The 16,092-nt window shown below is 34.2% G+C and overlaps 1 protein-coding gene across 1 annotated transcript in view; it reads right to left on the bottom strand.

Annotated features, from left to right (window-relative positions):
• Positions 1–1,323: 1,323 nt before the first annotated feature.
• LOC142340801 (uncharacterized) overlaps positions 1,324–16,092 on the bottom strand; it is a 36,758-nt gene continuing 21,989 nt past the window's right edge. Inside the window, exons 3-4 of the mRNA XM_075391522.1 lie at positions 5,803–5,925; positions 1,324–1,661 (exon numbers count right to left, since the gene is read on the bottom strand). Of these exons, the coding sequence (XP_075247637.1) occupies positions 1,658–1,661; positions 5,803–5,925 (127 nt within the window). The 3' untranslated portion in view covers positions 1,324–1,657. The remainder of the gene's footprint in view (positions 1,662–5,802; positions 5,926–16,092) is intronic.

Raw genomic sequence — 16,092 nt, 5'->3', positions numbered from 1 at the left:
CGAACAGGATGTGTATTTTTGAAAGTTTTCTTCCTCTTCCTTATTTGGCAGAGAAATAGGTCAAAAATGTGGATGAGCGGGGTAAGAACATTATGTGCGAACGCACAATAACGAGCTTCCTTGTTTTCTTTTCAGTTTGTTGGGAATTAAATTGAAAATTGGAATAAGCTTGATTGCTTTTTCTTTGTTTCTGAATAATGTTCAGAAACGCTTACTTGTTATTGAGCCCCATTTACATCGATAACACGTACGAAGAGCTAAAAATTAATGCTTTGCATGCCTTTTCTGCAAAAATTTTTCTAGTATTGAGAAACTGCTCTAGTTCTTGAAAAAAAAATGGTAAGCGTAAGTAGTCAACTATTGCCTCATTGACTTCAGATATTGCTCTATGCTTTCAAGCAAACGAATCAACCAAAATACTACAATCAAAATATGACATAGGTAAGCTATATCAGAGGTTGCATAGTCGATTACAACTGATGATAATGTACAGCAATGAATGGATAAACAACCCAGCACCAACGAGATATCAATTCAAACAAAACAACACAAATAAAGAAAAACTATAAATAAAGTCAATATCAAATTTATAAACTTTACAACATGTACGATAATTTACATATTCACCAAAGGCTCGAGATAATTTTTGCTACAGAATATTCGAAAAACTGTAACCCGCTTGTTCTTGAACTATTAGCAAGAATACAAAAATAACAACATCGCTATGGAAGAAACACCGGAAACAACAATGCAAAATACTTGGTTCATTCATAGCTTTGTTCGATAAAAGCAATATTGTAATTAACAAATTTTACAGAGTCTATTACTATTTACGACGGCGATATGTATTCACTCTTCAATTTATTCTTTTTATTTCCGACTCTGTTATCACCCGGTCAAAACTCTTTTTGGCATATTGATAGGAATAAATTGAGTGAAAGTGAATAATGTAGCTGAATTACAAAAACCTGATGACAAGCGATAATTAATTTATCTGGCTCTTCGATTATTCTTGTATTATCTCATCTTCTACCAGATCAACTCCAATACTATATAAATTTGCCGACAGCTGGCTGAGCAATTTTCATCACATTTTTCTGACCCAATGACGAAGATGGGGAAAAGATGTACGGTTAAAAAAACAAATAAAGGCCCTATGACGTTGGCTTACAAAATATGCACTTCCCCATTTCTACTCACCAAATGAAGAATTTGTGCTCCATTATTGTGCATTAAACAACAAGATTTGCTAGAAAATGCGGGAAAAAGTGCCACCTAATTGTTGTACAGCCCGTTTTTTCAGAGCAGTTCAATTATGAGACGCGTTGGGGGTGGGGGGGGGGGGGGGTGGTTGGAGAGAGCCAGATTGTTTTCACACTTGATTGACAAGTAGAAGGCAGGAGGACTGGAAGGTCCACTGATTGACCTCATTTATACACATCCCAAAGATGAAAGTTAGCACGAATGCAATGTTACATGTTGACACCACCTATTTGTACGAGTAGCTGCTGACGAGAGACAACAGAACGCGGACTGCTTTTTGTTCATTTATACTAATGAGGAGTATGAGTTTTCTCTTGGAATTTTAGAAAACATTGATGTCTGGTTGGTCGAAAAGGTGGTACAGAGAGTGGCAATGCAGAACACAAGGCGGCAATCACCTAAACAAACATCTTTCGTTATGTCGTTTCATGACGGGTCAAAACCACATTTCTGAAAAATCGACTTTTATTTATTGTTCCAGCCCTCCCAACTTATTTGGGGCTGGGAAAAATGTTCCTAGCCCCCGAAAGCCCCACTTTAAGTCAATTTTGAACGATCGATATCTTTTGCTGAGACACAGCAGGGGTATTATTGAAAAGCTTGTTGAATAGACTGTTTCAAATTTGGATTTCTCCATGAACAAATGAGGCCTAGGATTCAATTAATTCACAGTTGCAACATTTTCATATTTCGTTCATATGTTTAGCATAATCAAAAGCCATATTACAAAATTAAATTCTCAAAAAATAACTGATAAAAATCTACCAAAGTACACTAATGCAGAGTAATGTTGTACCTCTTCATTAGCAGACAAAAACATACCCGGTAGATTGCCGGAAAGTTGTCACCATAGATTCCCACAACACCGATTGGGATTGAAAGAACAGAACAATGAAAAAATTGTTAAATAAGTTAGACATACTCCTCTTTCTCATTAAGAGGATGCAGGGGTTAGTATCAATGCCAAAAAGCATTAGAAATTATCACTAAGACAAATAAGAACGAAGTTCAAGTAGCGGGCATCTAAAATTTGGCTTTATGCGTTTCTCCCGTTTCCATTTTAGATTTCGTTTATCGATACTGATTCTGTTCAATTTATATTGTTTTGCTGAGCAACTGTTGCTTATAAGCACTATCAGCAGAACGAGGAAAGAATGAAACTAGCCTCAAAAAAGTCAAAGGATTCATGAAAAAAATCAAAAAGGCGGCAAAATGAGGTAATGCGAAACAATTTTTTATTAAAGTAAAAAACATAACAGGACAAGTCCTCCAAACAATTCAAATTTTCATTGACTAAATAAAAAACTAGGCAAGGTTATGACGATGAATGAATTGGAAAAACCACTTAAAAAATCGAAAACAGTGAGAAACAGTGATTCGGTTCTATTTCACAATATTCAGATTCCACAATATTTTAAAAGTTAACATCAAAGCACTGTTGATGGGTAAGCTTTAGCTTAAACTTATGGAAAAACTAGCCTCAACGGGTGTTGTGAAAAAACTGGGGCTAAGCATAAAAAGGGGTGGGAAACATTCAAACTTTCCAAACCGGACCTCCAAGTCATGAAATTATACCTCCTTAGTAAATCTGCTTATATACAAGAGCACTGAACAGAGACTTAATGCCCTCAGGTGTTTCCACAAGATGAAACAACCGACTAAACGTCGGAAGAATTGCTCTCGAACGACTAGAAGGAGCTCTAATGAATTGCAGCCTGCTCCAGTCGGGGGAGGGGGGGGGGGTGGGAGAAGAAGCCTAAATGGAACTAAGAAGTTCAATAGTGGGCTTCAAATAACCACACTAGAGGTTTACATATACCACTATTAGGATTTAAAGTAAAAAATGGCTCTAGTTTCGGCGCACTTTTCGTTTGATTTTTAGTATTAAATTGCCGCCAATTGAGTTCAGCTGCTTGAATTTTTGATTGAGAGAGAATTTCAGCTCACGTGAATCGCAGAGATTGAGAGAGAATTTTAGATCACGCGAAACGCAAAACTCGTAAAAGTCACTCGAAAAGTCAAAATTGTCAAGCAAAAATTTTGCATAAAAAAAGACACACACGTTTACAATAATTGCTATGAATTTTGTTCAAGAGCAATTAAACATCAAATGGTCAAATGAAAAAACGATCAAGCAAAAAATTGTAGTCCAACAGAACACACAAAATTGAGAGCAACCTAAACAAAAATCTTTCGAGAGCAATTAATAAGAAAACAAAATAGTTGATTGAGTCAAAACCAAGAAAAATTATTGAGTGGCTCTTCGATTTCGCACAGGAGCCTTAACATTGAAATAAACATTGATTTAATTTAAGAAAGAGGAGCATTTCATTATTTGCAACCACAATTATAAATGGGGGAAAAATGTGTCCTGAAAAAACAATTGTCGATCAGCACCTGCTTCTGCTGTACTGAAAAAATTCACAAACGAAACTCGAACATTTTTGTATTTAAATTCACGGGCGAGTTCAAAATTTAAAAAAACAGAAAAACAATTTATGTACCTAATTTACAGCAGAAGATAAATTGAGATTCACAATTGCTAACAAACTTTTTCCGAAAAGACAGGACTGCAATTATTCTTGAAGCAAGCAGACCTTTAACATAGCATAGAGGTCTTGTTTACCAGTTGATGCAGCATGCGCCTTATTATGTTCCAATACTTTGCTTAGGTGACATTAAAAATCATTTTCATAGAATGATTATTTTGACGCGTTGGAGCGTTATGTGTTAAAGCACATTACCACTTTTCCCTGCTTTTGCTATGAGCAGACTGAAGTTTTTTCATTTGTGATTTTATCATTTGTTCATTTTATCACATGATTTGCAAGTTAATTGTCGGAAAAGTCTGTACTATCTGTCATTGAGCATTTTTCAAAAATTGATCCCAGTCTTATTTCCAACATTCTGTCTATTACCCACGCATATTACCAGTAACATTTTCCCATAACTAATCCTTTAAAACCCCTATATTAATATGTACATAAAACCCTAAATGCGCATAATTTTTAACAAACCCTGCAGATTGCCGAAAAATAGCCGCCGTTGATTCCCATAACTCTATCGATTTTAAAGAAAAAATTCACAAAAATTGATTTTTGTACAAAAACATTTTTAAGTGCGATTTATTTTGATGTCATTTCGTAACTGCACATACTTCTGTCTCTCAGTGAGAGGCTACAGGGTCTAGTATCAATACCAATAAGCATTATAGATAGCAACTAAAACTTATGAGTAAAAAATTCAAGTACCGGGCATCTAAAAATAGGCTTTATGGGTTTATCCCGTTTCTATTTCTGACTTTGATTTTTTTATACTGACTCTCTTCATCTTGAATTGCTTTGCTGGGCAGCTGCTGTTTAAAAGGACTTTGAGCAGAATGACAGAAGAGAAAAACTAGCCTAGAGAAGTCAGAGATTTCACGCAAAATGTCGAAAAAGCGGAAAATTGGTTAAAGCGAAAAAAAAGTTCGACAAGTAAAAAAAACATAGCCGGAAGAATTCCGGAAACGACTCCAAGGAGAAAAATTCCCATACTTACAACTAAACAACTAGAACAACTATTGTGAGCCCTGAACCTCCACAAATGCCATAAAAATTCGAGGAAGAATAGAAACGGCATTCAAAAATAAATTGAACAAAAAAAAAACTAGAAAAACTTAATGAGTTTTTTTTAATAATACAAGGAAAAATAAGGCCGAATAAAATTGTTTTGTAATTAGAGCAAAGATAAGCTCGCAAAAAAATGGGCAAGTCATAATAGGCATAACAAAAAACATTAAGAAAAACTGCAAAAAAATAAGAAAAATGGTTTGAAATTTCTCAATTTTTCTGTCAATTTTCCTGAGAAAAAAATTATTTATACAAAGAGAACTTTATTAAATTGGTATCTGAATATTCCCTAATTAACAAGCTTCTATTCAAACCCCACTTAAAGCATTTAAACAAAAAATCATTAAATTTCGTCTAAAAATCAGCAAAACTGATCAAAAACCTGCAAATAAGCATTAAACTCAAATTAACTACTTGAAACCTTCAATTCCTGTCAAAACAAGCCTAAAACTTTTACATTATCATAATCAAACCTCATAACCATCAAAAATTGCGAAAAACTGCTCTAAAAAGCCGCACGTGAACAAAAAAAATTTCGCTCGCTTAGAATTTTTTTTTTTTCACACATCAATTTCTCACTCTCTCAAAAATAGCGGTATGAACAAAAAACACTCTCTTTTCGCTTTGCTCTTCACTTTTGTTCAGCACCAAAATCACTCCAATTTTTTTCACGCGTTTCATTTCCCGCTTCAAAAATCACTCCAATAACATTGATTTACGACTCGAAGAGGACTTCTCCAATACTCCTCTTCGAGTCGTAAAAAACAGGAGCGCTATAATAGCCGGCTGAGAAGATGAGGGCGGCTATTAATAGTGTCATGAATACAAAGATGTCGTTCACTGGAGAGGGAGGCGTAGACGAAACAGATACACCTGGCTGACGGATATCTAAAATAGACAGATTGAGACAGTTGCTTTTGATTGTTACCTCCTGTGATTGAGTTCGAAGACTGTTGTGTCCTCATCGTCACTGTCACTCTCCAAATGATCCATCTCCATCCCATTAGTCAGCACTCCATACTTCCTGCTCTTGCTCTTCTTTTGCTTCAATCTAAACAAGCCACACATTTAAGAATTACTCTACTAACCATCTTGCAAATGAATTCCCTCTTTCGAAATTTTCACAGGACTCTGTTATCTTAGGAAAACTTAGGACACCTCTCTAAGATTACATTTCGGATTACATTTTGATATCAAACACTGACATTTCGTTGGAATAATTAAATCAATTTATTTTAACTGTTCCCAAAACAAAAATGGTCAACTTAGCAATTCCTGCTTTATAAAGCCTCGTTACGACAAAAATTCCTCATTCACTGTTCATTCTGAAGTGGGACAAAAATAGCATGACATGAGGAGTATTGCCGAAAAAGAGATAGATTGACCGAATTTTTTTCTTTTTTCAATGTCAAAAAGTGCTCTAATTCAGCGTGCAGTTTGTTAGATTCTAAAACTATACTTAATTCAGTTTCTAAACTGAAAGCGAATAAGCTTAACACCGATATCAGCTAGCAAACAGTCTAATGAACCTTGATAACCTAGTCCTCAATGACTCAATGACCGCGCTTTACCAGTTTATCCCGTCTCTTGATTTTCCTCTTTTGACTTTGACTGTATTCACTATATTGCGTAATTCAATTCATGAAAGAACTTAAAAACCAATCAGTTGAAGCAATGAGTAAAGTAAGTCAGAAGTCAAATAAAATTGTGACTTATGTAAAAAAAAAACGTGATCAACAGGTAAAGCGAATAAAAGGTATAGCCGGAAGAACTCTGGAAACAACTCTAAATAGAAAAGTGACCATTATCCCTGACCTAATGCATATTTTAAATAACTACACTACGCATTTTGAAACAATTTGAAAAGTATTACGAGAAAAACATCAGAAAAAAACTGATACACAATCTGAGAAAAATTAATTTAAGTGGAAACTCCAGAAAATATTATTGGTAAAGGATAGTCTTATACTGATAGTTTGCAACAAATATTAACAATTGGCAGACAACCCAAAGAAACGGGTTCATAAAGAGGAATTCGAAAGAGAAAGATGACGGACAAAAATGATATTTGCTGAAAAACACTCAGCAAACGCTAAATGCCGTTTTCTAACCATTATATTGGAAAAAAAATTTTGAATATATTTTCTGCTATATCAGTCACCCAACCAGAAAATGACGGAGAAAAAATATTGAAAATATAAGAAAAACCTAAAGTTTGTTTAACTTAACTAAGTGAAATGTGCACTGTTTAGCTTTCAAGATTTTTGATAACGATTATACGGCAAAAATATAAAAAAAAAACCATTTTCATTCAGATCAATCACTGATCGAAAAAATTAGGAAAGAAGTATCAATAGACTGTCGGAAACTGCTAAGAACAAAAAAACCAGAAAAAAATAAAAATTTATGTAATTTCTGTTTGAAAAAAATTCCGTTACTAGATTTGGAGTTCCACTTCATAGAAAAAAAACACCGAGAAGCTTTCAATTTTCCTAACTTTCAACATAGAATTCACTGAGAAAAATAACAGCAGGAAGCGTAAGGTCAAAAAAATAGTCAAAACCACAAAAAAAATCGGCAAATTTGCTCAAATTTGGCCACTTTTCCTCAAAAATCCAAAAACACTATAAATCATAATGAACGACCTCTAACACTGCTACGACAACTAATTCCAGCTACACAACTCCGCAAATGCTATAATAAATTGAAGAACAAAACAAAAAAGGCTAGAAAAGCTTAAAATAGGCAAAACGGTTAAAAAAATAGAGGAATATTGAATCTAAATGTGTAACATTTGCTTGATGTTTTCAAATACACTACTTTTAGATTAAATAATTGTGAGAAAAACCTTTGATTGAAAAATTGGAATTATTGCCGCACTTGATCTAAAAATTTCGCTCGCACGAAATTTTATTCACACCTACGTTTCTCGCTCTTAATTTACACATTAGTTTTCAAAGATATGAGCAGACAAGTACTCCCTCTTCCTTTGCCTTTTCGATTGGTTCAGCTGTTTAAACTATACACTAAGTTTTCACAACCGGCATTAACTTTTACATCCTGTTTTAAATACACTCCAAAAATATCCATCGAAAATTAAGTACATATAATTGCATATAAGTACATATAAACATGGCTCAAAAATATTTCACATCGATGTTTCTGTCTAAATAATAAAATGACAAAAGGTTACAAAAATTCGCTTAACTAAAATACTTTGTAAAAAAAGGTCAAAATATTAAAATAAATAAAACTAGAAACCAATTTTCATTGAATTTTGTCAAAAAAATTATTTGATAAAAACACGTAAAAAACCATTGGCTGTGCACATAAAGACTTTTTCTAGTAAATAAAAAATAAAACCAAAAGAAAAGAAAAATTGAAAAAAAAATTGCAAAAAACGGTTATCGCAAAAAGTAGTATGTGTACATTTTTTGAAAAAAAAAAACAAAAAGGAACTCACATTCAAAAGAGCTGTTCAATGCATGAATTGTCAATTGAATGATGCCATATACAATGATTTCTCGGGAAAAGTCCGTTGAAAGATACAAAAGGGGAGAAATTAATGACAAAAATTCAAAAATTAACTTTAAATCTGAGAAATATGAGCCCATTTTACAATTGGAAGTATTATTAGAGCCTATAGGGCAATAGATTCAAATTGATTTAATTGAAGTTATCGCTTTAGTTGCATTTTTTAATCACAATTTTTTCTTAAATTGAAAGTATTATAACGTGAGCAAGAGTGGGGGGGGGGGGGTAAAAGGAAGTACCTATGTATTAACATTAGGGATAGCCTCCTACCCTCCAATTTCCAAAGATGTACCTCCTCACAGCATGACTCACCGGTATTTTCGTAGTCACTTTTGTCCATTTTTTCTTGCGAATATTTTGTTTACAAAAGATTAAGTTTTACTGTAGCGTGAGAAAATATTCTTTTAGTCATTAGGGGATTAAGTGCTTGTAGTGATTTAAATGAACTAAGATGAGAAACTCATATAGATAAACAGTGTGTTTTAATTAAAAATTATTGAATGGTTCATTTTTGTGTGGGTGTTAATAAATGACACTGTTATGATAGATGGCTCATACTGTGTGGGGGTGAGAATTTGGTTAAAATGTAAAAGTTTTGGTGTGAGTTAATCTCCGAGCATTAATCCATGCACACTTGTGTATTTGGGATGAGTATAAATAGCTGCAACACAAAATCACATTTCATTCTGGTTCTTTTGTTAAAATTGTTGTTGAATTTTTGCTAAAAATGAGTTTGCCAACTACACCTATCAAGGAGGAACCAGTCTCTGACTGGGAAGGTTCTCCTCCCACTCCCAAATTCAGCAGGCCTCAAATGGCTAAGAGAACCGGGGGCCGTCCCGGTGTTCGCAAACAAGTAGCCAAACGCACTGGCCGAGCAGTTAAATATAGAAACTGCAAGGCCATTTCCAAGGTGCTCAACAAGAACTTAGCTGATCTGGATCTGATTTAGATCAGCCTAAAAATAAAAAAACTAAAAAGAAAAAAAACCAAAAAAATAACAAAAGAACCAGACGGTTCACAAAAACCAAAAACATAAACAAACCCCAAAGTCGCTGGTTCGACTTACCCCTAGTGATTTGATTATCTGTACAGAATAAAAAAATATCTGACAAAAATCAAACTACTAAGTAGTCGAAAATGAAAATTGGGAAAACTTACAAGTGAGTATTTCTGTTTTATATTTCAAAAGTCTTTCGACATACTCGCAGCAGTTTGGTGTTCTATACAGAAAAACAAAATATCTGACAGAATTCAATCTGCTAAGTGTATTCGAAAATGAAATGTGCATAATTTAGAGCTGAATACATTTGTGTTTTAAGTTTAGAGTTTCAAAAATTTTTTTTTTCATAATAGATGTTAGTTGTTGAATACAGTTTATGCCTGATGAATGGTATCATTCTAAGGATGATGTGGGGGTACAATAGGTGTCAAAAAAGGGAAAAAATGGGTTTTTTAATGGAAAGAAAATAGTTTCATTAGGGCTTCTGGACATTGATGGCTGAAGGTTTTCTGCGAGTCTGAAAGCCACTTAGAGTATATGTGATATGCGCTATGTGTCAACTCCCGCCTTACCTATCACATATACCCATGCAACTATCAGACTCTATATAGAAAACCCCGCCGGCTAATGCTCGCCAATGTACACCAGATTTTCAGCCGAAAAACCATTGAACAACACAAGAGGACCCCACCCGGGATCGAACCCGGGACCCCCGGATGGGAGTCCCAGATTCTACCACTGAACCATTGGTACTTGAGATGACTTAGATTTTAATCATATTTATAATGGATCATAACGTAATCACATCCTATTTTATTAACACAAAATCAGTTTTAGCAAAAGAGGATCCCACCCGGACTCGAACCCCGGCTGAAAAATTTAGAGAATTAAGTGTAATTTACAAGTTATTAGAGACTCAAATTTAACATAGAAAAAACTGTTTCCCGCAGCTGAATGAAATTTCGTTTGTAAAAAAGATAAGTTATATTTCTTAATAACTACTCATTTCGAACCAGCATGAAACTCAATTTGTTCTCACGACAGAGATTAGCAAAATAATACCTTAACAATCTATTTAGGTCATTTACCTTTTCCCATATTACACTTTACTAATGCTAAAGACGTACTTCACAGCATGATACCCAAGCTGTTCTCACGAAAAGGATTAGCAAGATAATCCCTCAATAAGGAATCAGTGCGGTCATTTACCTTTTCTCATACTACACTTTACAAATGTCAAATTCAAAAGATGTACCTCACAGCACGATACCCAAGCTGTTCTCACGAAAAGGATTAGCAAGATAATCCCTCAATAAGGAATCAGTGCGGTCATTTACCTTTTCTCATACTACACTTCACTAATGTCAAATTCCAAAGATGTTCCTCACAGCTTGATACCCAAGCTGTTCTCACGAAAAGAATTAGCAAGATAATCGCTCAATAAGGAATCAGTGCGGTCGTTTACCTTTTCTCATACTACACTTTACTAATGTCAAATTACAAAGATGTTCCTTACAGCATGATACCCAAGCTGTTATCACGAAAAGGATTAGCAAGATAATCTCTTAACAATTCAGTAAGGTCATTTACCCCTTACAATATTACACTTTACGAATGTCAATTACCAAAGATGTGCCCTCACAGCATGATACCCAAGCTGATCTCACGAAAGGGATTAGCAATATAATCCCTCAATAACAATTTAGTTTGGATTACTCATTCCTTCACCACTACTATTCATTATTTCAAAACAAATTCTAAAAATCAGTTGGTCAAAATTCTAATTTAATTTAATTTTCTGTTTTCAGATAGACTTTGTTTCTTTCTCGTTGTTGACAGTTTCCATTTATCCTTTTTGTTTTCAGATAGACTTTGTTTCTTTCTCCTTGTTGACAGTTTCAAGTTGACAGTTTCTTTCTCCTTGTTGACAGTTTCAAGTTGACAGTCTTCAGATAGACTTTGTTTCTTTCTCCTTATTGACAGTTTCAAGTTGAACACTTGCAGTGTTGATGCGGGTAAGCAAACAAATTTAACTAATAGAAATCTTGATTTGTAACTTTAACTATTATTAACGATTTTTTAACTAAGTTTTCACAACCGGCATTAACTTTTACATCCTGTTTTAAATACACTCCAAAAATATCCATCGAAAATTAAGTACATATAATTGCATATAAGTACATATAAACATGGCTCAAAAATATTTCACATCGATGTTTCTGTCTAAATAATAAAATGACAAAAGGTTACAAAAATTCGCTTAACTAAAATACTTTGTAAAAAAAGGTCAAAATATTAAAATAAATAAAACTAGAAACCAATTTTCATTGAATTTTGTCAAAAAAATTATTTGATAAAAACACGTAAAAAACCATTGGCTGTGCACATAAAGACTTTTTCTAGTAAATAAAAAATAAAACCAAAAGAAAAGAAAAATTGAAAAAAAAATTGCAAAAAACGGTTATCGCAAAAAGTAGTATGTGTACATTTTTTGAAAAAAAAAAACAAAAAGGAACTCACATTCAAAAGAGCTGTTCAATGCATGAATTGTCAATTGAATGATGCCATATACAATGATTTCTCGGGAAAAGTCCGTTGAAAGATACAAAAGGGGAGAAATTAATGACAAAAATTCAAAAATTAACTTTAAATCTGAGAAATATGAGCCCATTTTACAATTGGAAGTATTATTAGAGCCTATAGGGCAATAGATTCAAATTGATTTAATTGAAGTTATCGCTTTAGTTGCATTTTTTAATCACAATTTTTTCTTAAATTGAAAGTATTATAACGTGAGCAAGAGTGGGGGGGGGGGGGGGGTAAAAGGAAGTACCTATGTATTAACATTAGGGATAGCCTCCTACCCTCCAATTTCCAAAGATGTACCTCCTCACAGCATGACTCACCGGTATTTTCGTAGTCACTTTTGTCCATTTTTTCTTGCGAATATTTTGTTTACAAAAGATTAAGTTTTACTGTAGCGTGAGAAAATATTCTTTTAGTCATTAGGGGATTAAGTGCTTGTAGTGATTTAAATGAACTAAGATGAGAAACTCATATAGATAAACAGTGTGTTTTAATTAAAAATTATTGAATGGTTCATTTTTGTGTGGGTGTTAATAAATGACACTGTTATGATAGATGGCTCATACTGTGTGGGGGTGAGAATTTGGTTAAAATGTAAAAGTTTTGGTGTGAGTTAATCTCCGAGCATTAATCCATGCACACTTGTGTATTTGGGATGAGTATAAATAGCTGCAACACAAAATCACATTTCATTCTGGTTCTTTTGTTAAAATTGTTGTTGAATTTTTGCTAAAAATGAGTTTGCCAACTACACCTATCAAGGAGGAACCAGTCTCTGACTGGGAAGGTTCTCCTCCCACTCCCAAATTCAGCAGGCCTCAAATGGCTAAGAGAACCGGGGGCCGTCCCGGTGTTCGCAAACAAGTAGCCAAACGCACTGGCCGAGCAGTTAAATATAGAAACTGCAAGGCCATTTCCAAGGTGCTCAACAAGAACTTAGCTGATCTGGATCTGATTTAGATCAGCCTAAAAATAAAAAAACTAAAAAGAAAAAAAACCAAAAAAATAACAAAAGAACCAGACGGTTCACAAAAACCAAAAACATAAACAAACCCCAAAGTCGCTGGTTCGACTTACCCCTAGTGATTTGATTATCTGTACAGAATAAAAAAATATCTGACAAAAATCAAACTACTAAGTAGTCGAAAATGAAAATTGGGAAAACTTACAAGTGAGTATTTCTGTTTTATATTTCAAAAGTCTTTCGACATACTCGCAGCAGTTTGGTGTTCTATACAGAAAAACAAAATATCTGACAGAATTCAATCTGCTAAGTGTATTCGAAAATGAAATGTGCATAATTTAGAGCTGAATACATTTGTGTTTTAAGTTTAGAGTTTCAAAATTTTTTTTTTTCATAATAGATGTTAGTTGTTGAATACAGTTTATGCCTGATGAATGGTATCATTCTAAGGATGATGTGGGGGTACAATAGGTGTCAAAAAAGGGAAAAAATGGGTTTTTTAATGGAAAGAAAATAGTTTCATTAGGGCTTCTGGACATTGATGGCTGAAGGTTTTCTGCGAGTCTGAAAGCCACTTAGAGTATATGTGATATGCGCTATGTGTCAACTCCCGCCTTACCTATCACATATACCCATGCAACTATCAGACTCTATATAGAAAACCCCGCCGGCTAATGCTCGCCAATGTACACCAGATTTTCAGCCGAAAAACCATTGAACAACACAAGAGGACCCCACCCGGGATCGAACCCGGGACCCCCGGATGGGAGTCCCAGATTCTACCACTGAACCATTGGTACTTGAGATGACTTAGATTTTAATCATATTTATAATGGATCATAACGTAATCACATCCTATTTTATTAACACAAAATCAGTTTTAGCAAAAGAGGATCCCACCCGGACTCGAACCCCGGCTGAAAAATTTAGAGAATTAAGTGTAATTTACAAGTTATTAGAGACTCAAATTTAACATAGAAAAAACTGTTTCCCGCAGCTGAATGAAATTTCGTTTGTAAAAAAGATAAGTTATATTTCTTAATAACTACTCATTTCGAACCAGCATGAAACTCAATTTGTTCTCACGACAGAGATTAGCAAAATAATACCTTAACAATCTATTTAGGTCATTTACCTTTTCCCATATTACACTTTACTAATGCTAAAGACGTACTTCACAGCATGATACCCAAGCTGTTCTCACGAAAAGGATTAGCAAGATAATCCCTCAATAAGGAATCAGTGCGGTCATTTACCTTTTCTCATACTACACTTTACAAATGTCAAATTCAAAAGATGTACCTCACAGCACGATACCCAAGCTGTTCTCACGAAAAGGATTAGCAAGATAATCCCTCAATAAGGAATCAGTGCGGTCATTTACCTTTTCTCATACTACACTTCACTAATGTCAAATTCCAAAGATGTTCCTCACAGCTTGATACCCAAGCTGTTCTCACGAAAAGAATTAGCAAGATAATCGCTCAATAAGGAATCAGTGCGGTCGTTTACCTTTTCTCATACTACACTTTACTAATGTCAAATTACAAAGATGTTCCTTACAGCATGATACCCAAGCTGTTATCACGAAAAGGATTAGCAAGATAATCTCTTAACAATTCAGTAAGGTCATTTACCCCTTACAATATTACACTTTACGAATGTCAATTACCAAAGATGTGCCCTCACAGCATGATACCCAAGCTGATCTCACGAAAGGGATTAGCAATATAATCCCTCAATAACAATTTAGTTTGGATTACTCATTCCTTCACCACTACTATTCATTATTTCAAAACAAATTCTAAAAATCAGTTGGTCAAAATTCTAATTTAATTTAATTTTCTGTTTTCAGATAGACTTTGTTTCTTTCTCGTTGTTGACAGTTTCCATTTATCCTTTTTGTTTTCAGATAGACTTTGTTTCTTTCTCCTTGTTGACAGTTTCAAGTTGACAGTTTCTTTCTCCTTGTTGACAGTTTCAAGTTGACAGTCTTCAGATAGACTTTGTTTCTTTCTCCTTATTGACAGTTTCAAGTTGAACACTTGCAGTGTTGATGCGGGTAAGCAAACAAATTTAACTAATAGAAATCTTGATTTGTTCCTCTATTAAAACTGAACCATTTTAGCCAGCCAAATTTTCCCCCAACAGTAGATAACGCAACACTTCACTTCACATCTAAATCTAAATACAAACAGGTAAGTTTGCTCAAATTTAACTAATACAAATCTTAGTCTGTTCCTTCCTGTATTTAAACTGAATCATTTTAGCCTGCCAAAATTTTCCCTCAACAGTAGATAACGCAACACTTCACTTCACCTCCAAATCCTAAAACAAACAGGTAAGTTTTCTTTTAATAAAATCTATTTTCGGGAGGTAAGATTAAGATTATGTTTGTAGAATGGACCTCAAAATTATATCAAAGGGAACGAATCAGCGAATCAATCTTTTTCTTCCCATTTATTCGAACGACGTGGTTCTGGTAACCGAAAAAAAAGTAAATGGGCAATGGCTAGCCGAGGAACGTACTATTCTTCCTCGCGCAATTTTCGAAGACTTTAGTATGATAAAGCACGGAGGTGAATTCGTATTACCTCACAGCGAAGTTGTTCCTGACTTCCACTCAGTTGAACTGGAACCAGTAGGACTCCAGGTAAAAGATTGTGAGAACCTAACTGACGTACAAAAACAAGTTCGAGAGAAATTTATGGATTACGAACTGAGCTGCCAACCTATGTACGAAAATCAGTTAGGACACCTTAGGGACCGCGAACTTTATGAAGCTTTGTGGCAACTTGACAATGACTCTCCGTTAACTGTGACGCCACCTCCTTCATCTCCAAATGAAATCAGCTCCTCAGTTTTGGAGGCTCCACGTAAACGTCAAAAGAAGTTGGATAACTCAGAAGCTGATTCCAACGATGAAGACATTGAGTTTGTCATCCCTGCTAAAAAATCGATCAGTCGAAAACTCTTTTAAAGATTTTCCTGGACAAACTTTTCAAAAATTTTGGATAATCAATTTTCAATTTTGTAATAGTGAAAACTTTCATCATGTTTTTTGAGAATTTCTAATACCTATTTATGAATTAATTCTGAATTAATTCTTTGTGAAAAACTCCAATTTTTTC

The sequence above is a fragment of the Convolutriloba macropyga genome, chromosome 6 (assembly GCF_964194025.1).
Source record: "Convolutriloba macropyga chromosome 6, txConMacr16.3, whole genome shotgun sequence".
In the NCBI taxonomy this organism is placed as follows: Eukaryota; Metazoa; Xenacoelomorpha; order Acoela; family Convolutidae; genus Convolutriloba; species Convolutriloba macropyga.
The sequence above is the reverse complement of the archived record's forward strand: the minus strand, read 5'-3'. Positions and strand labels throughout refer to the sequence as shown.